This window comes from Symsagittifera roscoffensis, chromosome 6, assembly GCF_963678635.1.
Source record: "Symsagittifera roscoffensis chromosome 6, txSymRosc1.1, whole genome shotgun sequence".
NCBI classification, from domain to species: domain Eukaryota; kingdom Metazoa; phylum Xenacoelomorpha; order Acoela; family Convolutidae; genus Symsagittifera; species Symsagittifera roscoffensis.
Window position 1 is genome coordinate 38,563,479 of NC_087067.1, and position 20,279 is coordinate 38,583,757.

General features: G+C 34.9%; 1 protein-coding gene across 1 annotated transcript in view; it reads left to right on the forward strand.

Moving 5' to 3' along the window:
- LOC134848174 (protein diaphanous homolog 1-like) overlaps window positions 1–12,573 on the forward strand; it is a 47,123-nt gene extending 34,550 nt beyond the window's left edge. Inside the window, exons 17-25 of the mRNA XM_063865538.1 lie at window positions 359–500; window positions 832–927; window positions 1,282–1,442; window positions 1,802–1,936; window positions 2,417–2,572; window positions 3,271–3,412; window positions 8,059–8,279; window positions 11,412–11,607; window positions 11,922–12,573. Coding sequence (XP_063721608.1) covers window positions 359–500; window positions 832–927; window positions 1,282–1,442; window positions 1,802–1,936; window positions 2,417–2,572; window positions 3,271–3,412; window positions 8,059–8,279; window positions 11,412–11,607; window positions 11,922–12,127 — 1,455 coding nt within the window. The 3' untranslated portion in view covers window positions 12,128–12,573. The remainder of the gene's footprint in view (window positions 1–358; window positions 501–831; window positions 928–1,281; window positions 1,443–1,801; window positions 1,937–2,416; window positions 2,573–3,270; window positions 3,413–8,058; window positions 8,280–11,411; window positions 11,608–11,921) is intronic.
- The last annotated feature ends 7,706 nt before the right edge of the window (window positions 12,574–20,279 follow it).

The following is a 20,279-nucleotide window of genomic DNA, read 5'->3' on the forward strand; positions in this document are numbered from 1 at the left end:
AAAACTCATTTTGGAAGCTTCATTAAGTGCTTTTTTGGCTAAGAAAATTTTCATACAATAATAAAATTTTTAGTGCAAAAAATTAAGCCTTTTTTTCTTCATTTTTTCATTTATTTTTTTTTGAAGACAATTGTTGTATTTCATGCCTAGTTCACTGAATTTCTACGCGATTGTATAGTTCTATAATCCTCTATAGGGTTTTGGTTTGTATCAGGGGCACCTGGTTTGTATTGCATAGTTTTATCATCAACAACGCAGAAGAAACGACGCTTATTTGAAAAAAAAAATACTAATGTGGTTGGAACATTCTGTGCTATTTGCACAGCAACCGGCTATCCTTGTTTTAAATTGCTTTCAGTGGGTTCCGGACAAATTGAACGAGAAGTCATTTTGGCTAACGGTGAAGGAGGGCCAGTTCTCCAATGCAGAGAGCGACGGTGAAAGCGCAGAGAGCTTCAAGCTCATCGTAGAGAACTTCTCCCAGAAGAAAGCGGACCCGGGTAAGATATTTATACGAAGGATTCTAAGTGCTAGCCAGCCACTTAATCGCCAGACAATGTTTCCTCTTTCGTAAATATGGAGAAAAATACGCCCGTATCTGTAATTACCTGCACACGGTAGACTTGATTGTTCCGACCACTAGCCGAATTCTTTACCACAGAATAGCTTTTCTTGACCCTTTTCTTTAACTTATTGACCAATTCAGTTCCCTCTCAAAGATAAATAAAAAGAAAGAAAATTTGGGGGGGGGGGAGTTGTGAAAATTTTTCCGTGAGGCCATAGTTTGAAAAAGCCAACTGTGTATGAAGACAGTATGCATGTTTTTGTTAGCCAAGAAGAAGAAAGCGGACTTGACCGATTCTGTCAAAGAAGAAGAAGAACAGGCTCGCTATTACGTCTTGGATCCAAAGAGTGGTCAAGCTCTAGGTGAGATGAATTCAGACTTCCCTAACCTAAATCCTCAAAAAAGAAAATTTAATTGTGAAATCACTCGAAGCTAGCGCCAAATTTTTAGTGTCAACCTTAGTTTTTTTCATTAAAAATAATTGTTAAAAGTGTGATAGATTTATGCTTGGCATAGTTTTTTCTAACAGCTTGCTCTTTTACAAGACTATTGCACATGATGGCGCCCCAAATTAAGCCTTTAGGACAAATGTTCTGCTCTTTTTTTATGATTTAGGCGCGCTCCTGGATACTGTGAGAGCTACATCGAACAGCAATTTTTTCACACTTTTTGTTCTTGTTCGAACTTTTTGTTGAAACCTTGTTGTTCTGTTGCAGAGGTGTTCTTCAAGGCCTCCAAGATAACCCCAGATGCTGTGATTGATGCACTGTGGAAGTGTGACGTGAATGTAATCAGCGAAAGCTACATCAACACCCTCACTGGAATCCTGATCCAGACCACTGACGAGGAAGTCATCAACCTCTGCTCCGGAATCATCGTAAGATAGACAACAAATGCAAAACCGGTTATCAAGCGAGCTACTGTTTTCAGTCGCTTTTTGACGTCTGATGTTTTTTCATTTAAAGATGAACTTTTTCGAAGAAACTTTTCTTTCTACTCGCAAACTGTTCTAATTTGTTGCAGATTGCTGCAGATTTGGCATTTATGTTAAACGTATTTTTTTCTAATGTGTATGTTTCCAGCTTTTCATAAAAATGAGTATTAGATCAAGATATTAATGTCGGTCCAAATGTTTCAAGCTTCAACGTTGCTTGAAGCTTGAAACTTTCCGAGATTTTACTTTCCGAGATTTTGGACGAAATCGAAAAATCCTGAAAGAGGTTTTGTTGTTGATAGGAACACAAGGATAAAAAACTGATGAATGCGGAAAAGATTCTACTGCAGTTCAGTGACTTGAAGGACCTTCCTGTTCGACTGGACAGCCTCCTCTTCTTGAACACATTCTCTGAGAATTTGGACCCCATCAAATCTGTAAGCCCATCAATATAATCTTTTTAAACCTCCTTGAAGCTCTAAACACACACCTAATTGATGTTTCTGCGATTCGCATAGGATATATGAAAAGCTATCAAGCCTCCCTAAACATGGTCCAATAACATTATTTCCCCAAGTTCAAGTTATTTAATGAACAATGCTCCTCTGTTGCGAATCAATTCGTTTTTTTTGCACCAAGAACTTTCACGTGGTACCACTAGTGCAGCCGAAATCGGTCAAGCTGTGGTTAGACCTGAAGCTAGAACTTAAGTGAGAGCTGGTCCTCTCACTAAGTAACTGCTCCTCCTTCACAGCTCAATTTTTGTAACTGTTACCCGTATGTATCTTTGAATTTTAAAAGCTTTGCTGTAGAATTGATTACTTTTTTTGAACTTCAATCATGATAATTATGGTCGAAGTTGGCACTAATATACTGAGATATTTACATTCTATGTTTCAATAATATCCTGTATATAGGACGTGACTATAATCTACGAGGCGATAAGGGAGCTCAACAATTCACCCTCATTCAAGAAAGTGCTCAGCATGATTTTGGAGCTGGGCAACATCCTTAACACAGGAAATCAGAGACTGAGCATGGCCATGGGTTTCGACATCAGTTACCTCAAAGAGGTTAATTAAACTAATTGTTTCTGAAATTGTGGTTCATGAATCAGTGAGCAGAATTATCATTGGCGTGCGCAGGAATTTTTGACGGGGGCAGGGTTGACAACGCTTTTTTAAAGTCATTCATGTAGAATTTTTCGAGCTTTGGCGAAACCCTGGAATGACTATTGAATACATTTCGCAAATTTTTTAGGAAGTGTGGACCAAAAAATAGCGTTTTTTTTTCGGCGAGCACTATCCTTTAAATTTAGCATATACGGGCTACGCCAAAGGTGCCATTGCAAGATTTTTAGAATGGGTCGGCCAGAAAAGGCTATCGCAAAATGGTAAAAAAGTGCACCCGTTGGAAAAAGTTTGCTGCCCAAATTTTGGAGAGGCGCTCGCCACCGCCTTTGTTATCGGCACGCTAATGAGAATGATGATGTTGCTTATGACTGAAATTATTGGCCTCTACAGAAAAAGTCTTAGATCCGAGCTGAAAAAATTGACTAGCAGCTATTCGACATCATACAAGATCTAGTTTAAGTGAAGATGCAAAATAGCCTTAGATTAGGGTTCCTTGTTAAGTCATCTCCCAAATATTAATTTTGATAATGTTTTGTTTTCAATTTGTATCTCAATCGGAACTGTTCGGAAATGTGTATGAATTGATGTGTAAGTTAAACAACTCATGTTCAAATAGTGTTTATCTGTGTTAACTGCAGCTGGGTGGCATCAAGTGTTCGGCGGATAAGAGCAAAAGTGTGATCCACGTGTTCCTCATGATCCTCGAGAAGAAGCCAGAAACAAGCACACTAGTCGACAGTCTCATTGGGGAGTTGCAGTACATTGAGCCAGCCTGCAAAGGTACTCTACGTCATTGCGATGTCAATTATGTCTATTCCTCCAACTGCGACTAATTTTTTGAAAACTGATTGTCATTGTCAAAATTTTTGATCTTAAGCTTTGATTACGCCCTTATAAATCTTTTCGAGCAGTCCCTGGTATTGTGATCAAGAATTTTTTTTGCGCGATCGCAGCTCAAAATTAATGTTCAGTTGCAATGGATGGTGTGTTTGCACCATTAGAACAATGAGTCTATCAAAAAGCCAAAAATAATTGTTGAAGTTAATCAATGAGGATATCCTTTCGAAAGTATCCTGAATTGATGCGGAAAAAAGCGACGAAATAAAATTTATGCTTCGAAAGTTTGCGAAATATTAATAACTTTCTGGTTTAATTACACAAGCATAGCTTGTGTTATACTATGAACTTTCTTTTTTTTCCAACCTAAGTCGCAAATATTGTTGCGACAAAATGTTCAATTTAAAAGCGTTCATTTTGATCCGGCTATTAAGTACAGCCAATGCTAAGCATATCAAGACAGACTATTATATTTCAAATAGCACTTAAGCTTCAAGGTATCATGGATATGTAGCGTAGAGATAGGGAAGGAGACCAGCAACAAAATAATAGGGTTTGAACCTGGGCAGGGTCGGATGTTTTCAATGCACTTTTTCGTATACTAGTTAAAATGCCTCCGCTTCATAAATTGAGGCATGTTAGTTGGTAGATTTCTTTTTTTTTCAAATTGACTGCTAATGCGCCATAATTGGCGTGCGTCACTTAAGAAATTTTGAAGACTCGAAGTTTTACTCATTCAGTTTTTCCCAGTGGCGTTATTGGTGATATTTTTGCTTGTGTAAGCGAAGTGCAACTTCGCCTGTGTCTAATGTAAGTAGATAGATACTTGTAGGGCCCAAATATGATTTTTCTGACTTTCGAAGAAGGGATCGACTATTTGTGCTCGGTGTGGTTTTTTTCGACATATTTCGTCTTATTTTGTTGCCACTTTTGAATAGCGTTTTTATACCATCTGAAAAGTATTGAAGTCCTGAGGTCAATTTAAAAGGATACTTTACATGTGATTATGTTTTGTAAAGTTATGGGAGTTTTAAAGAGTGCCAATATGGCTAAATTGGGAAAAGTTTTGCGCGATATAAACTGTTCTTTTTACGCGTGAGCGGCGATTTAATCCTGCTCAGAAATTGTTATGGTAAATGTTTGAGGCAAGCTGTTTGAAACAATTAGTATTTTTTCTAGACGCTGATTGCATCACTTTGTATTTTACCTAGTTGTTGGGGGGATATTTTCAAAACAAATATTTGATTAATAAAAATGTTAATTTCTTAAAAAACTGATTTATTTAGGGCAGTCGGAACATTCAGGGACATTATTATAAGACCTTTAGGGCAGTCGGAACTTTCAGGGATTTGCCTTGATATGAGCAGTGCTGATATAATTTTAATTTTTTTTTGAAAAGTGAGCTATATTGATCAATCAAGTATCTATTATCGAATCTGTTCATCAATTTAAAATTTCCCAACCTTCGTGATTTCCCAATTTACAATTTTCCAGTACAACCTATCGGCACTTAGGTTGTCAGTAGTTGTTAACAAAAACCTTTTGAATGGTTACAATACTGCTTGTGTATAAGCCCTGAATGTTTTTTGACTCCCCTGAATTGGTCTAGAATAACTTTTTGTAAATAAAATTTGATAAAGCATAAATGGAGTGCCAATATCAAATTTTCGATGCAAAAATTAGATTCGTATACGAAAGGAATAAACAAACTAAGTATGCCTCATTTCAATTGGGATTGTTTTTGCGGATAATTAGCGACGCATAATTAGTTCGCGTATTTACGCTAGCCAGCGTAGTGTATTAGTATGACTCCAACCTAAATTTTTTTTCGGTTCCCAAGCTTATCAACACGTGTTTTTAACCTCCTTTGTCCTCTCTCATATAACTCCACAATTAAATCAATCCACTACAATTTACCTCCTTTTTAATACCAATTAGTGGAATCAAAGTGAAAGTTACTTGAAAGCGATTCGGGTTCATAGCGTCGGTGAACATCAAAGGTGCAATTGCGAAAATTTCGCGAAACAAAACGAAGTACCATGCACGCTGCTAAATGCGGTTTAGATTTGAACAGAAATGACCTTGCCTATAGTCTAGACTTTGATATGAGCTTGAAAACTTATCCGACCGGTATGATTCAAATTATTAACCGAAAATGATTAGATTTCTCAATCTTGAAATATTTCTTGCTAATAATAGATTAATTCGCTGGGTTCAAATGAAATATAGAATGGAAACTGGTTGTGACTGGTTGTTGATCTGATATACAAACAAAGTTTAGAAAATATATACACAAAGAACAAATTAACGAATATTTAGCCTAACTTCGCCATGGCGCGAAGGAAATCCCAATCGGTTTTTTCGTATAACACGCATATTTTGAATTTCTTGTTCTATGACTCGGTATTTTTTTTTCAAAATGGTGTCCACTCAAGGCGTTTTTTAATTTGATTTTTTGAAGGCTCGCGTCTTTTGGCAAATTTGCAATTACTTTCTTGCAATTTACTTTGTAATATACTGGGATGCGAACCATTAATATATGACTGTTTACAATAATGCCTGCCCTCTACAGTATTTGTTGTTCTGGCTAAGCTGTATGCTGCCGCATCTCTTTGATTCTATAGCGAAAGGGAGGAATTGGAGTTCTCGATTTGGTACCAGACTTTTTATGTAATTGATCCGAAATAAAGGCAGAGCTCTTACGCTTTAGCAATTTTTTCCGAGTCTGTTATGGTGCGAGCGATAGCATTTTATTTGATTTTCCTGGGCTATTTTATCGTACAAATTTCCTTATTCTTCAAAAGCCATTGAGGGTTATATTTCAAGTGCCAATAAAAACCCGTGGCTTGTTTCTGTCACATTTCTTAATCCGAGTTTCGCAGTTTTTGCCATTTTTTTGAGATTTCCGTAGCATTTCCGGCACACGTATCATTCCCGGCTCACTGAATAAAATAATTCTTTCGTGATCATTTTTTGGTCAAATCTTACAAAATTTTTGAATAGCTCGGGTGTTTCGAAGGTTCTGGTTGCTGGGGAGACTGGTAGAAATCTGTTCTCGTTGCTTGAACATGCGTTGTGCAGTTCGCACTAGGTTTTCTTTAATTGGCACGACTAATTTAGTAGCAATATCGTGTTATGTGCTGAATTGATGTTACGACTGCGACAGTCAGCGTAATACTCGCTAGCTCAAGTCCTCGTTCTTTTTTCTGTAGTCGAGCATCGGATTTTGCCGTAGAAATGTCATGATCATGCTCGCCAATAGTTTCAATAAAATATTCGCCATCTGTCGTTATTGCTGTTGCTCGGCATTTATGAGTCGCTTGGCAGGTTTATCTTTTAAAGACAAACAAATATTAGTGGTATCAAGCCTCAAGTATTATCCTGCCGAGCGAAAATTTTATTGGAACTTATGAACACACACATGATATTTTTACAGGAAAATCCACTTATATGCCTGATACCATTTTTATTTGTTTGTCTTTGAAAGTAAAATGCGAGGACGCTTCAAACATAATCGCTCAGAGAATGATAGACCAATAGTTTAAGTGTAAGGAAGTATGATTTAATGTAAAATTCTTTAAATTCGCCTTTAATAAACACTATGTATTAAACGCGTGAGTGAGGGCTTATTTCTATCTTTGATCGAAATGCAATTAACTTTGAGATGCTGGAGGCATCAAGTGAATTAAGAATGGCCTTTCTGTTTTTAATGGCCTTTCTGGTCTCAATTTTTAACTTAATTGGAATACTACTATGATTATTAAAGGAGTAAATTTGAAACAAATTATCGGTATTTGAAGGGAGTTGAATTAATGTGGGGTTATCTTGTTACGGGGTTTTAAAGTAGGGGGTGTAAAAAGAGAGGGTTAAATAACGTGGATTTAAAGAGTGGGACACACTTTTTTCTTCACCTAGCTCGCAAATAAAATGCTCATTTGGTGGCACTTGTACTATAATCACGATCTGTAGCATTGGAAACTTGATAGCATTTGTTCTCTGCTTTGTTTGTGTCTTGCATTTGCTGATCCTTAAACGTCCGTTGCTGAGAGGGAAGGACGTGAGACTTCAATTCTCAAGATCACTGGTTCGGAACGAGACGTATCTAAGTTATTACTTTTTTCTACTTTTTACTTCATTTTATGGAGCTGCTTTTTTGTCGTTTTCTTGCTAGTCTTTGCGAAACGCAGCTTCGCTTGTGTGAAGGCATTATAAACGGAAAGAGAAGTTCTAGCCACAGTTTCAGATGATCCCAAGCTGGAAGGCATTATAAACGGAAGGAGAAGTTCTAGTCACTATTCAAGATGCTCCCAAGAGGATTCCAGTTGCTCCCAAGCTGTCAAAACGTTCCTTGTAAAATTAGTCTGAATGAAAAAAAACCGCTATATATATTCCTCATTTTCTTCGATAGTCGAAACAGTTGACATATTGTCTTAGTTCCAAATGATCAATCATAAATGTTGAACAATTGGCATTGGTGCCTGGTGTTACTGGTATCCTATTTTGGTCCTTTTTATCGCGGTTAAATGTGCTGAACTTAATGTTGTCTCTTAACTTGTTATTACGTGATAGTGATGAGAGTTCTATTTCAGTGGACGAGGCTTCAATTGACTCTCGCATGGGTGGCCTGAAGAAGAAGAGTGAGAAACTGGGAAAGACTCTAGAGAAGAAGAAGGTAATCAATGACAAGGATGCGTTTATTCCTGTGTTCAATAAGTTCCACAAGGATGCGTGCAAGCAGTTGAAACTAGTGGAGAGCATGATTGACAAGTACAAGAAGGAACTGGACACCATGCGACTCCAGTTCTTCGAGGTCAGTTCTCACTTAATGTACTGGAGCTGCATTTTGTGGTTTTAGCTGATGTTTACTGTCAGTTCACTTCTTTTTCAAACCAAAGTAGCACATTTTACTGCTAAATTTTTGTGCAGTTTATCAGAGTTATAGTTTTTGAGGGCCCTTTAACTATTAAAACAGTTTAGCTCAATTTTTAAGAGATATTTACTATGCAACTGAGTCGATAACTTTTTTTAAATTTTTTTTCAGGTAGCTTGACCTTCGATTTCTTTTGAAGTTCTGTTCATTTCCTTTGTTAAAAAGAAAACAAATTCCACTATCGAACAGCACAACTGTAAGGGTCATGAAAAACATGGTCGACTTAGAAAGTTGGTTTCGATTTTAGGGTTTCCCAGCGGAGTAAAAAAAAAAACATTTATCTTTTCATCCAGTTTTTTTTTTCAAATTAGGTTCTTTTTTTTATCAAAAAAGTGTCAATCACAACTGTCTGTTGGCTATGTTTTCTCGTTAAGTTTGGGGAGTTTGAAAGTGGACAATTTTCCTTTCGCTGGATCAAATTATGCAGTTTTTGTACTTTTTTTGATGTTCAACGCAAAAACGCGGAATATTTTTCAGCTCAGTTAATTAGTCCAAGTTTGCCCAATTCGTTTTCCTATTAGCATCAACTTATATTTTTAAGATTTGTTGAATGCAATGAAGACATTGATTGAGGTCGCATGTTTTTTCCAGCAAAAATGTTCAAACTTGGGTCACGCTTAAATTTGAATTTTCGTTGCTTGATTTTGAGTTCTTTTTAGGTTCAATTTAAATTTATTTGCTAGAAAGAAGGCAACTTTTGATTCCCAATTTAGACAGGATATCGTGCGAAAAAAAAACTTGAATTACTTTAATTTTGAAATGTGTACTTATTAAGAGTAATGGACGTAGTGAAGACTGTTATATAGGTCTTGGTGATTTTTTTGGTGTTTTTTTTCCAGGAAAATGTTCTAATGACTACAGATATGCATTCATACATTTATGAATACACTTAGGTATATATTCATTGGTTGAGTTAAATTGAAATTCATCTGAAAGTGAGGTAAATAGCACACTCCAAATACAACTGTGGAAATGGCGCGAAAAAACGTGAACGATTTGTAGTGGAACATAATTTTTAGATTTCTAGCGGAATAAAAACTTTACCTATTTACACTTGCGAAGCAATGTGTTATTGTAAGAACTTTCTTTTTTTTTCCAACCTAAGTCGCAATATTGTTGCGGCTTTTGTTGCGACTAATTCGCAATTATTGTTGCAACTTAAAACAACATTATTTGCTGCATCGAATTGGCAATAAGATATTTTGTTGCACCTTTGATTTTTAGTTGAACCTTTACAGCTTATTGATAACATGTGCTTCTACATTTTAATCTAATAGTTATAAGTTTACACAGTCATCAAGTGAACCGAAGAAAGCTATTTGTTTCAAAAAACATAACAATAATAAAATCTTTCAGAAATGTTCTTACTCAATGTTTCTCGCAATTTTTTGAAATGCATAATTTATCCATAATGTGGCTTTATGATTTTCGATTTTTTACTTGCGAAATTGTATCTTTTTGTATTTGATGCTACTTTTGCTGCATCGAATTGTCAATTTTTTAGCATATGAAGTTGTAATTTTGATGGCTAGTTTTTAGGGATTTTAAGCATCCGTGGCTGCAATGTTAGTGCGTGAGTCTCAAATTTGCTAGGTCGCAGATTTAGGTAATTCGAGTTTTTGCTAAGCCACGAGTTTTTGCAAATTCGAGGCTTATATTTCTTCTTTTTCTTATGTCACTTGATAGAGCTAATTTTTGGTCGTGTTCTCTCAAGTGTTTGCGAAGCGCGGCTTCGTCTCTGTGTGATCCAGTGTTCTCAAGTTGGTTTATTATTATCAAAAACCGCCAATCATAAATTTTGCTAGAAATTAAAAGAGCTTAAATCGTATCTATTTTTTCCTTGGAAATTCGAAGATTGAGTTTTTTCCAACAAAGTCAGTGTTTTTTTCCTGTTTACTTGCGTTCATTACTCTTTTCCAACTGTCAGTTGGCTATGTTTAGATAATCAAGCGATAAAATTTTAACTATTGAAACAGTTTTCTCTATTAAAACAGTGTTTATCCGAGTTCTTGGAATTGATCCATGTTTCTCCAATTGGATAATTTAATCGAAGAAATAACGTTTTTACTCAAAATAATTGAAAATGTTTCAGAAATATTTGGTTTTTTGTTTCGCAGAAACAGTAATTTATTGCATCGGAAAGCATCAGTCGTTTCAAAAACCTCTAGCTTTTCATGGCAAATTCAAAGATTTTTCCGGCGTTTTTTCAATGAGTTGATTTATACTGTTTGAACGGTCTGTTATGGGTCGAAATTCATTTTTGTTTTATTTTGTCAGTTAATTGTCTATTAAGAGTCAATGAACGCTGTGAACACTCTTACAAAGGCCATGATGTTTTTTGTTCATAATTTTGTTCACGCTATATCTTTTTTTCGTGGTTTGATTTCTGTTTTTTTTCCTTGTTCAGTTAATTTCTTTTGTTAAAACTCCATTATTAAACTGCAAATGTAATCGAATTTTAATTTCGAAAGTAGATTTTATTTTCAAATTTCCGTTTCCTCAAATTGGTTAATTATATCGAAAAAAGGTGATATGTTTTTTTATTATATGAAATTCGAAGCAATTTTTTCCAACTGTCTAAAAGGCAGATGCTTCGAACCTTTTTTCGCAAAACTTAAAACAAAACTATTAGATATCACTCGATCTGACCTGAAGTTTCATGGTCTCATCTAGATTCGTGACGAAAAGTTGACGCCGAAAGTTACTCCGCGACCATGTGGTCAAAAAATAAATGCATGATTTAAGTTATTATCGAATTGAGCAATTTTATTAGTGAAACGAACCAAAACCGATTTTTTTATCGTAAACTGAAGTGAAAATAGGGAACAAGTATGATATTTGTTTCTCATAAATGAAGATGGGCTCTGCAGAAATATTTATTTGCCTTCAAATCTTCAGAATTTTTAGTATTTCATATAACTGTTGGTGGGACCCAAATTGCTTACTTGGTTTTTCTAGGGACCAAACTGTCAAACTTGCATCAAAATTAGAAAAAAAAATCGTTTTATTTAGGAAGGGACGAATGTGTCGATCGAAAATGTGCGTGATGTGAGCCAGTTCCTGACTAGTCTGAAGCATTGCAAGAAGGACTTGGAGGAGGAGAGGGCGGCGGCTGCGAGGGAGGAGGCCAAGCAGAAGAAGGCCGAACAGGAGAAGAAGCGCAAAGAGGAGAAGAAGGCAGAGAAGAAAAACCTTAACGACATTGACGGTCAGTTGATTAGTCATAAACTATGTGGTCAATATCCACTTCGTTCATTGCTGTATTTTATCTGATTTCTTAACCCCTGCAACCATAGCTATTTGTTTATTTGTGAAAGATCATCAAGGTGATGAATTTATTCTATAAATATCAAAGGAACAATTTTTCAACGAATATCAGTGTTTTTTTCGGTAGCCTTGAGTTCCTTACTTATGCAACTGTCTGATGGCTATCTTTGGTCTAAGCAAATTTTAAACATCATTTTTAATCGATTCCAAATGGTCGATTTGTTAATTAGTTATTATTTTTCATTTATTTTTCAGCTATGGGCGACAGCGAGACTGGTATTCTGGATAACGTGCTCAGCAATGTGCCCCAGGCCAGAGCCAAGAGAGCCCAGAGGTCAGGTGGTGGGGGAGGGGCAGGGGGCGGCAGAAGTGCGGCGAACAAGAGGGCCGTGCTGACCCGTCGACAGAGCCAGCTAGGAATGTCTCCGGGAGGCAGCAAACAAATGGTCATGGCGAGCTGAGGATAACATATCCTGGGTATTAACGAGGAATTACCCCCTCGCTTCCAGGGGACATGACCTCAATGAATAACCCCCTGGTACTCACTAGGATCACGTGACGTCATCATATTAATGACACATCGGAATGTTCTCTGTAGATCAGATGAATTTATCATTTAATTTCAAAAATAATAAGACTATTTTACTATTTCGTGTTGAAACCTTGTATTTCCGACATTTAAATTGACCAATTGAAGGCTCATATGATCAGACACATTTCCATAGCTTTTCGTTTCATTGTTTGGTTTCATTGTCGTAGATTATTCTTTATTAATGAGCTTGTTTATACAGTTGCTAGATGGGATTAGTAAAACTCTATTTCTAATAATTTAAATCAATCTTCCATTTGAATAAACTACTGGCTCTCATGGCACAAATGTTGTAAAAATACATTTATTTTCAATCTATTCGTTTTTACTCAGTCTGCAAAGCTTAAATTACTAAGTGAAAATATTAGGATTTTTTATTAGGAACCGTGAAATCCAAGAGTTACATGAATTGCAAAAATATCCACTGAAACAATCCCGATAGATTTTTTGTAAATACAGCTGCAAAAATAAAATTAAAAACTGGATCTTGGACGGAATTTTGCTCCAGAGAATGTCAACTCTAAAAAAGTTAAACTTAACGGAGCAATAACTCTTGTGGGACTGTCCGACTTCTGTGCACCTGCAAATCTCTGGCACCTTTTTTATGCCGTTTCGGAAATGCCTCCAATCAAAAATTAATGAACGTATTTCGAGAAGGGGAAGGACAGAAAGTAATTGTGACTACCAGAAATACCAGATCCAGTGGTTTTCTCATCCAGATGAGATCTTAATTATTCAAACACCTTTTGTGTTGACTTATCGGTCTGAAAATATGCAAATTTCAGCTTGAGCAGCGTAATAAAATTAGACAGAACAATATCTTAAAGAAAAAATGAGCCAGTGGCTTCAAAATAAGAAAGAGCTAACAGCTTTGTTGTTGTCCGGTTTCTCCGGCTTGCAGAACCTACCCTCTATCAATTTTGAGAACTTTGCAGGTAAGTGAGTCATTCGCGAAAGTGATGTAAATTAACTAAAAGCTAGTCTGTGAATTATTTTGGGGGATTTCTTTTACCCGAATGAAACTTGGGACCGGTGATTGCAAGATATAACACTAGCGATACCTTGTAGTATCATTGACAATGATACTACAATGCCACTTTTACAAGAAAATATAAGTGCTCTAAGTTTTGGTGGCAATTTAATCGCTGATGTGGCCTTGTCAATTTAATATCAAATGCTGTGAAATCTGATTACACTTGCGATCAGCGTAGTGTTTTATTACGAACTTTCTGCATTTCTAACCTAACTTGCAAATAAAAGTATTCACTTATTTGAAAGTTTCACCGTAGCATTGGAAATTGCATAGCATCTGTTTGCTGCTTTATTTGTGGCTAGTGTTTGGTGTCTACTAAACTTCCGTGGCTGATTGGTTAATGCGTGAGAACCTTAATCTCTAGGTCGCAGGTTCGAATCTCAGAGGTAGCCGAATTTTTACTAATTCGAAGCTTATTTCTATTTTTTTGTTATTGCGTTTTATAGAGCTGCTTTTTGTCGTGTTCTCGCGAGTGTTTGCGAAGCTTTGCCTCTGTATCTAAAATTGGGCTTATTTTATCAAAATAGTTGTCTTTCAGAGATTTTTGTAAATCAAAAGAGCTTTAAGGTCATATAATTTTTTGAAATTTTACAAGAAAAAATGAATTATGTTTTAGTTTCTTTGAATTCGTTGAATTTTTCTCCATCTATCTGTTGGTTAAATCTTAATTCATCAAATGGATCAATTAGTTTCATGCTCCAGTGTGAAAATAAATCCCCAATTCAAAAATGTTCTAAATAAATTTTGCAATATTTTTGAAATGCATAGTTTATGCACAATTTAATTTTATGCGTTCCAATCCATTACATGTCAGATAATTGTGTTGCCTGAATTTTATTACATTCTTAGTTTTTACATGCTAAGTTTGTGCTTGTATTTGCTTTCAAGCTGCTTTTTGCTGTTTTCTGGCTTGCATCGGCAAAGTTCCAGCGTAGCATCTAAGTACCAACTTCAAAAAGATTTTGGTGTTATTTGGATTACGAAAGCATTTTACGTAAAATTGCTTAAAGCCTCGCTTTTCTGAATAATCAGAATAATTTTCAGATGCTATTTGATTTGGTTTTTAAAGTATGTTTTAAGAAAAAAACGGGGTTTTTGAAGCCGTAGCACTGCAATACAACTTGAAAAACAAAAATTGTTTTTGTGCTAGTAGGATCGAGTTTTCCGAGCGCGGTTTTCTATGGAAATAATTGAAAACAAAAAAGTAAAAAATAAATTACTAAGCTTAGTTAACCTTAAAAACTATTGTTTAGGTTTTCAGGTTAATTGCGGTTATCGAGAATCCCAATTCTTTGTTTACACAACAAGCAAGCGAAAAAGCATTGTGTTATGTAGCAAATAAGGTTTTATTTCCATTCAAATACACAAAATACAAATTCTTGAATCAAGACTGAATGTGAGTTGATTAAACTTGCGATTAGCGTGCGATTAGCGTGATTGGTTAATGCATGAGAACCTTAATCTCTAGGTCGCAGGTTCGAATCTCAGAGGTAGCCGAATTTTTACTAATTCGAAGCTTATTTCTATTTTTTTGTTATTGCGTTTTATAGAGCTGCTTTTTGTCGTGTTCTCGCGAGTGTTTGCGAAGCTTTGCCTCTGTATCTAAAATTGGGCTTATTTTATCAAAATAGTTGTCTTTCAGAGATTTTTGTAAATCAAAAGAGCTTTAAGGTCATATAATTTTTTGAAATTTTACAAGAAAAAATGAATTATGTTTTAGTTTCTTTGAATTCGTTGAATTTTTCTCCATCTATCTGTTGGTTAAATCTTAATTCATCAAATGGATCAATTAGTTTCATGCTCCAGTGTGAAAATAAATCCCCAATTCAAAAATGTTCTAAATAAATTTTGCAATATTTTTGAAATGCATAGTTTATGCACAATTTAATTTTATGCGTTCCAATCCATTACATGTCAGATAATTGTGTTGCCTGAATTTTATTACATTCTTAGTTTTTACATGCTAAGTTTGTGCTTGTATTTGCTTTCAAGCTGCTTTTTGCTGTTTTCTTGCTTGCATCGGCAAAGTTCCAGCGTAGCATCTAAGTACCAACTTCAAAAAGATTTTGGTGTTATTTGGATTACGAAAGCATTTTACGTAAAATTGCTTAAAGCCTCGCTTTTCTGAATAATCAGAATAATTTTCAGATGCTATTTGATTTGGTTTTTAAAGTATGTTTTAAGAAAAAAACGGGGTTTTTGAAGCCGTAGCACTGCAATACAACTTGAAAAACAAAAATTGTTTTTGTGCTAGTAGGATCGAGTTTTCCGAGCGCGGTTTTCTATGGAAATAATTGAAAACAAAAAAGTAAAAAATAAATTACTAAGCTTAGTTAACCTTAAAAACTATTGTTTAGGTTTTCAGGTTAATTGCGGTTATCGAGAATCCCAATTCTTTGTTTACACAACAAGCAAGCGAAAAAGCATTGTGTTATGTAGCAAATAAGGTTTTATTTCCATTCAAATACACAAAATACAAATTCTTGAATCAAGACTGAATGTGAGTTGATTAAACTTGCGATTAGCAAGGGTTATATGCAGGGGAGGATTTAGGGGGAGCAGACCCCCCTCCCCTCAGTGATTCGACCCTGCGGACCCAAAGGGTACCCCCTTTGTACTATTTTAAGGTATCCATTTTTAGAAACGGGCCCTAAATTTTTCTAAAGGCGCCAATATTTACTAATTTTGAGTGGAAAACACGCGCCAAGAACGCGATTTTTTGGTCAAAATTTTCTAAAAAGTGCCGATAAACGCCCTTTTTGCAAAAAAGCCTAAAAAAATCAGTTTTTTTTAAAAAACTTTGCATGCGGCGCAGAATTTTTGGTCAAAACAGGGTCTTTGCAGTGACACATGATTTTACGTAACTTTTATGAAATGAACTAAAAACCGAAGAAGACATATTTTTACTTTTTTTTACTAGGATCGTTGACATTTTTCGTTTTGTTTGCTGGCTATGTTTTATTTCGTTTTTGAAAGATATCTGCTGAATAAAAAATCGTTTGATCTAAAGCCAATTAGAGTTTAGTTCACTGTTAATTTAAAGATTAAAAGTCAGGATGATTACTAAATCATATCAAATCTCTCAATTTTGTATGTTCAGTCGATAGTTGCCGTCAACCAAACACTAGAAAAAATATCATAAGAGGAGAGAAATAAGACATTTCTTTCAGTATTGACGAGGTCAGTTATGAGATAAATTTATGAGTTAAAAAAATTTATTGTTAGGCATTAGAGGGTAGATAAAAGGCTGACAATGTGCCCACTGAAAAACTAGCCCAGATAGTCAATACCATCAAAAAAGAATTTCATCGAAGGTAATTTTCCTACTAAATTAATAATTTTTTTAAAAAAAATGGGTAAAAATTAATTCTTACTATCAGAAAATATTATTTTGAATAGATCTATTTAACATTCGGCACCTTTTACGATACACATGCTAATAGGCTGGTCTCCAAACAAGTTTTTTATTAGCGTTCTTGCTAATTGCACGTTAACGACTGACGCGCACTCAGAGGAGTTCACAAAAGGGCAGTACATTTCAAATAAGTCGTTCCAAATAAGTAACAGCAGCATGAAGAGGACGTAGAACCAAACGTATTTTTAAAAAAAAACTACATTTAAACTAAAACCAAAAATGAATAAATATAGAATCTCATATCTTAAATTAAGATAGTAATCCTGAGTTCAAAAATTGAATTAGCAAACAAAATAATACAAAATACCCGATTAAAAATTATGATTGTTCACAAAGTAATTCACCTGTTTGACATTACTATTACGCTTGCGACTACAAGCGTTATCAAATCGGAATGCAGAATTTTTTCAGGTCAACAAGTAGCTTAACAAAATCAGTTGAATCTCTTATGATGCTGCTATCACTTATGATGCTGCTATGCTGTTGACATGCTCAGTTTCTTGAAGTTTCAATTTCAACTACTGGGTGGGTAGTAGTTACTACATGGTAGTTTCAGGGAGACTTAAAACTTTTTAAAGTTTTTACAAAATCCGTTTTTTTTGTCAAACTGGTGTCTGGTCGAAGATTGTCTGCCTTCTTTCCGCTTCGCAAGTTTGTTTAGTTGCTAATTTGAAAAGCTCCCCTTAATAGGCGGCTACCACCAAGCTATTTACACATAAAATTATGGCTCTCGGAAAAGTCAAATTTTATCTTTTTTCCAAACCTAATGCCCTAACATTCCAAACCTAAGGTCCTAATTTTTCGAAACTAACTTTCCAAACCCAAGGTTGCTGATTCAATGGAGATAACAGGCAGTGGAAATCCCCGTATCTTAGTGGCCACGCACATTTTATACGCAAAAAGTTATCGTCCTCGGAAAACTCAATGTTCTGATTTTTGGAGCATTTTTCTTCTAAATTTTGTAAATTTACAATAAAATACCCTCCCTTGTCTGGGACTTTGAATTCAATCCAAAGAACGGGTTGTGGGATTTTTTTTGAACACGCAATTATGCCCAAATTTTGTTACACCAGAACATTTTGAACTACATAAAAAATTTTTGAACGGGTACTGTAAAATTTTTTATTTTTTTTCTCGAAAAATACCCATCCAGACCTGGGTTTAAGCGTTCATCCGAATTTACATCTTCGATGAATTTTCTCTGCATTAGCAGCTAGACCCATGTTCTAAACATAAAGCTATGATTCTCAGAAATGTTATCCTTCTGATTTGTTGACCGTTTTTTGGACTTTTCCCGATAACTATCCTGCGAAACCTCATATCACAGATTTTGAGAAAAAATACAAACCTATCAAACCATAATGAAAATTCAATCTGCTCTGATAGAAACAAAAATATTGTTTTTAGGATTTTTTTTCGGTTTTTTAATTGTCTCGAAATATCTATATATGTCTTTTTGATCGCTCAAATTCAAAAAAATTGTCTCCTTGTTTGACCCAGTACGCTCTTCATTTAGGCAAGTAGAATTGGTGCAACAATACGTGAACGACTTCTAGTTTCTAAAGTGGAATTTTATATTCAGCGGACTAAAAATAGACATTTTGACCCAGATCTCTCAGATTGGGCTAATTTTCTCAAAAAGGTGTCCATGATAAATGGTTCAAGAAATTCAAAAAAAATTTAAAAACATAAATTTTCTTTGAAACTCGAAACTTGACTACGCGTCAATAAACGTAGTGAAGAAGCTATTATAGGTCATTATGATTTTTGCTACGGTATTTTTCACAAAAAATATCTTTTTGTATCGGCAAATTTGATTTTTTGCCTTTTGATTTTTGAATTTTTCAACGCTTGCGGAGATAAGACATTATTAAATTGGAAATTATATAATTTTTTCAGGTTTATAACTCATTTGACAAAATAATTTTGTTCTCGCTACCCTGCCAAACCTGGGTTTTTGGGTTCAATTGAAATTACAATTTAGGTGACTTTCTTCGGCGTAAGTCGCTCGGACGATTTTTGCCAAAGGAAAAGCTATAATTATCGAAAAATTCATTTTTCTGATTTGTTGACAGCTTTTCGACTTTTTTCGATAATTACCCTGCCAAATCTGAATTATCCTGCTCAATCGACACAACAGGTTGTTGGAAGATTAATTTTATAAATTGCTACACCCAGCTACACTCAGTTTTTTAATTAGTTTTGTCCTTCGAAGAAGTGATTATTTTGACCGTTTTTTTGGAAATTTTTTGACTCCACTCAAAAATTACCGTGCCATTTATCAAGTTAAGTGTTCATTAGAGAACTTTTTCTACTAAAAAACTACCCTATCAAATCTGAGATAAAAATTTCAATCAAAAGAAATGGTTGCCCAATTTTTTTCTGCTGAATCGACTACTCCTTAGTCATTGTAAGAGAAAGTTTATGTCTTTGAAAAAAATTCATATTCGAAAATTTTTACTCTTCTCTTTTTTATTAGAAAAACAACAAAGGTTTTGCAAAAATCAATTTTTGAAATTACGCAATTTGTCCCACATCAGTATAACAAACTCAAAAAAGTTCAAACATGTACTTCTAGCTTTAGCTGAGCCCTAGATGTCTTCATCGAGACAAAATTCATGTGGAAATTTTGGTTCACTTAGTTTTTTCAACTTTTTAATTGTTTAGTAAGGTTTTGTTTATGACTCGGTTGTATCGCAAGTGGTGCAAAGCTCGGCGTCGCCTCTGTGTGATTTTTCGTTTTCTCCAACTTCAGATGGCAATAATAAGTTCCCACTGAGAAAATTTGTCTATTTTGTGCTGCATTTTTGCGTCTAGTGTAATTCAAATTTTTTTGGGCAAAGCAAAGTAATAAGAAAATTATCGGGAAGAAGCGGATTGATTGATTGATTTTTGTAAACTGTTCGAAAAAGAACAACGATAGAGACGGATTGCTGCCAAAAAAGAGACCTTTGTTTCAAACTGCTCGAAAGATAGACAAATACAAGTATTGACCAATCAGAATGGAGATAGAAAAGCAAACTCGGACAAGAATTTTTTATTTACTTTATTTGTTCGATTATGATGGGTTAATACAGTATTTGTCTACTTTATGACGTGTCTGGTTTCTGGTTTGTCTACTTTTTGTTTTGTTTTCATTTTGCTATGTAACTAATAGACATAGACCAATAAGCAAAGTTGATTATTGGGTTTGATATTGTCTTTCTAGTTTTACAATTATCATGCATTTTGTACTGAATTTTTTTAGTTTTGAAATCAATCGACAGTGCTTGATCTTATTTATATTATGCGTTTAGTGAAACTTGATTAATAAAACGAGGCAAAACTGTGCCAAAAATTTAAATTTAGTTTAACAGTGCCAAAAATTATTTTGAATACTATTTTGGTCATCTGAAATCTCTGTTAATTTATAATATTCACATGGACGGTAGTTGAAAAGAAAAAACTGCCTCTTTTAATTAGTGCCGTTTGCTAATTAAGCAAAAAGTCCCGAAGCGCGGAGTCAAAAATAGTTCTGAACAAATAATTATCTCAAAAAACTGTCAATTTTCTCGGTTTCGCTCTAAAACAAAACAG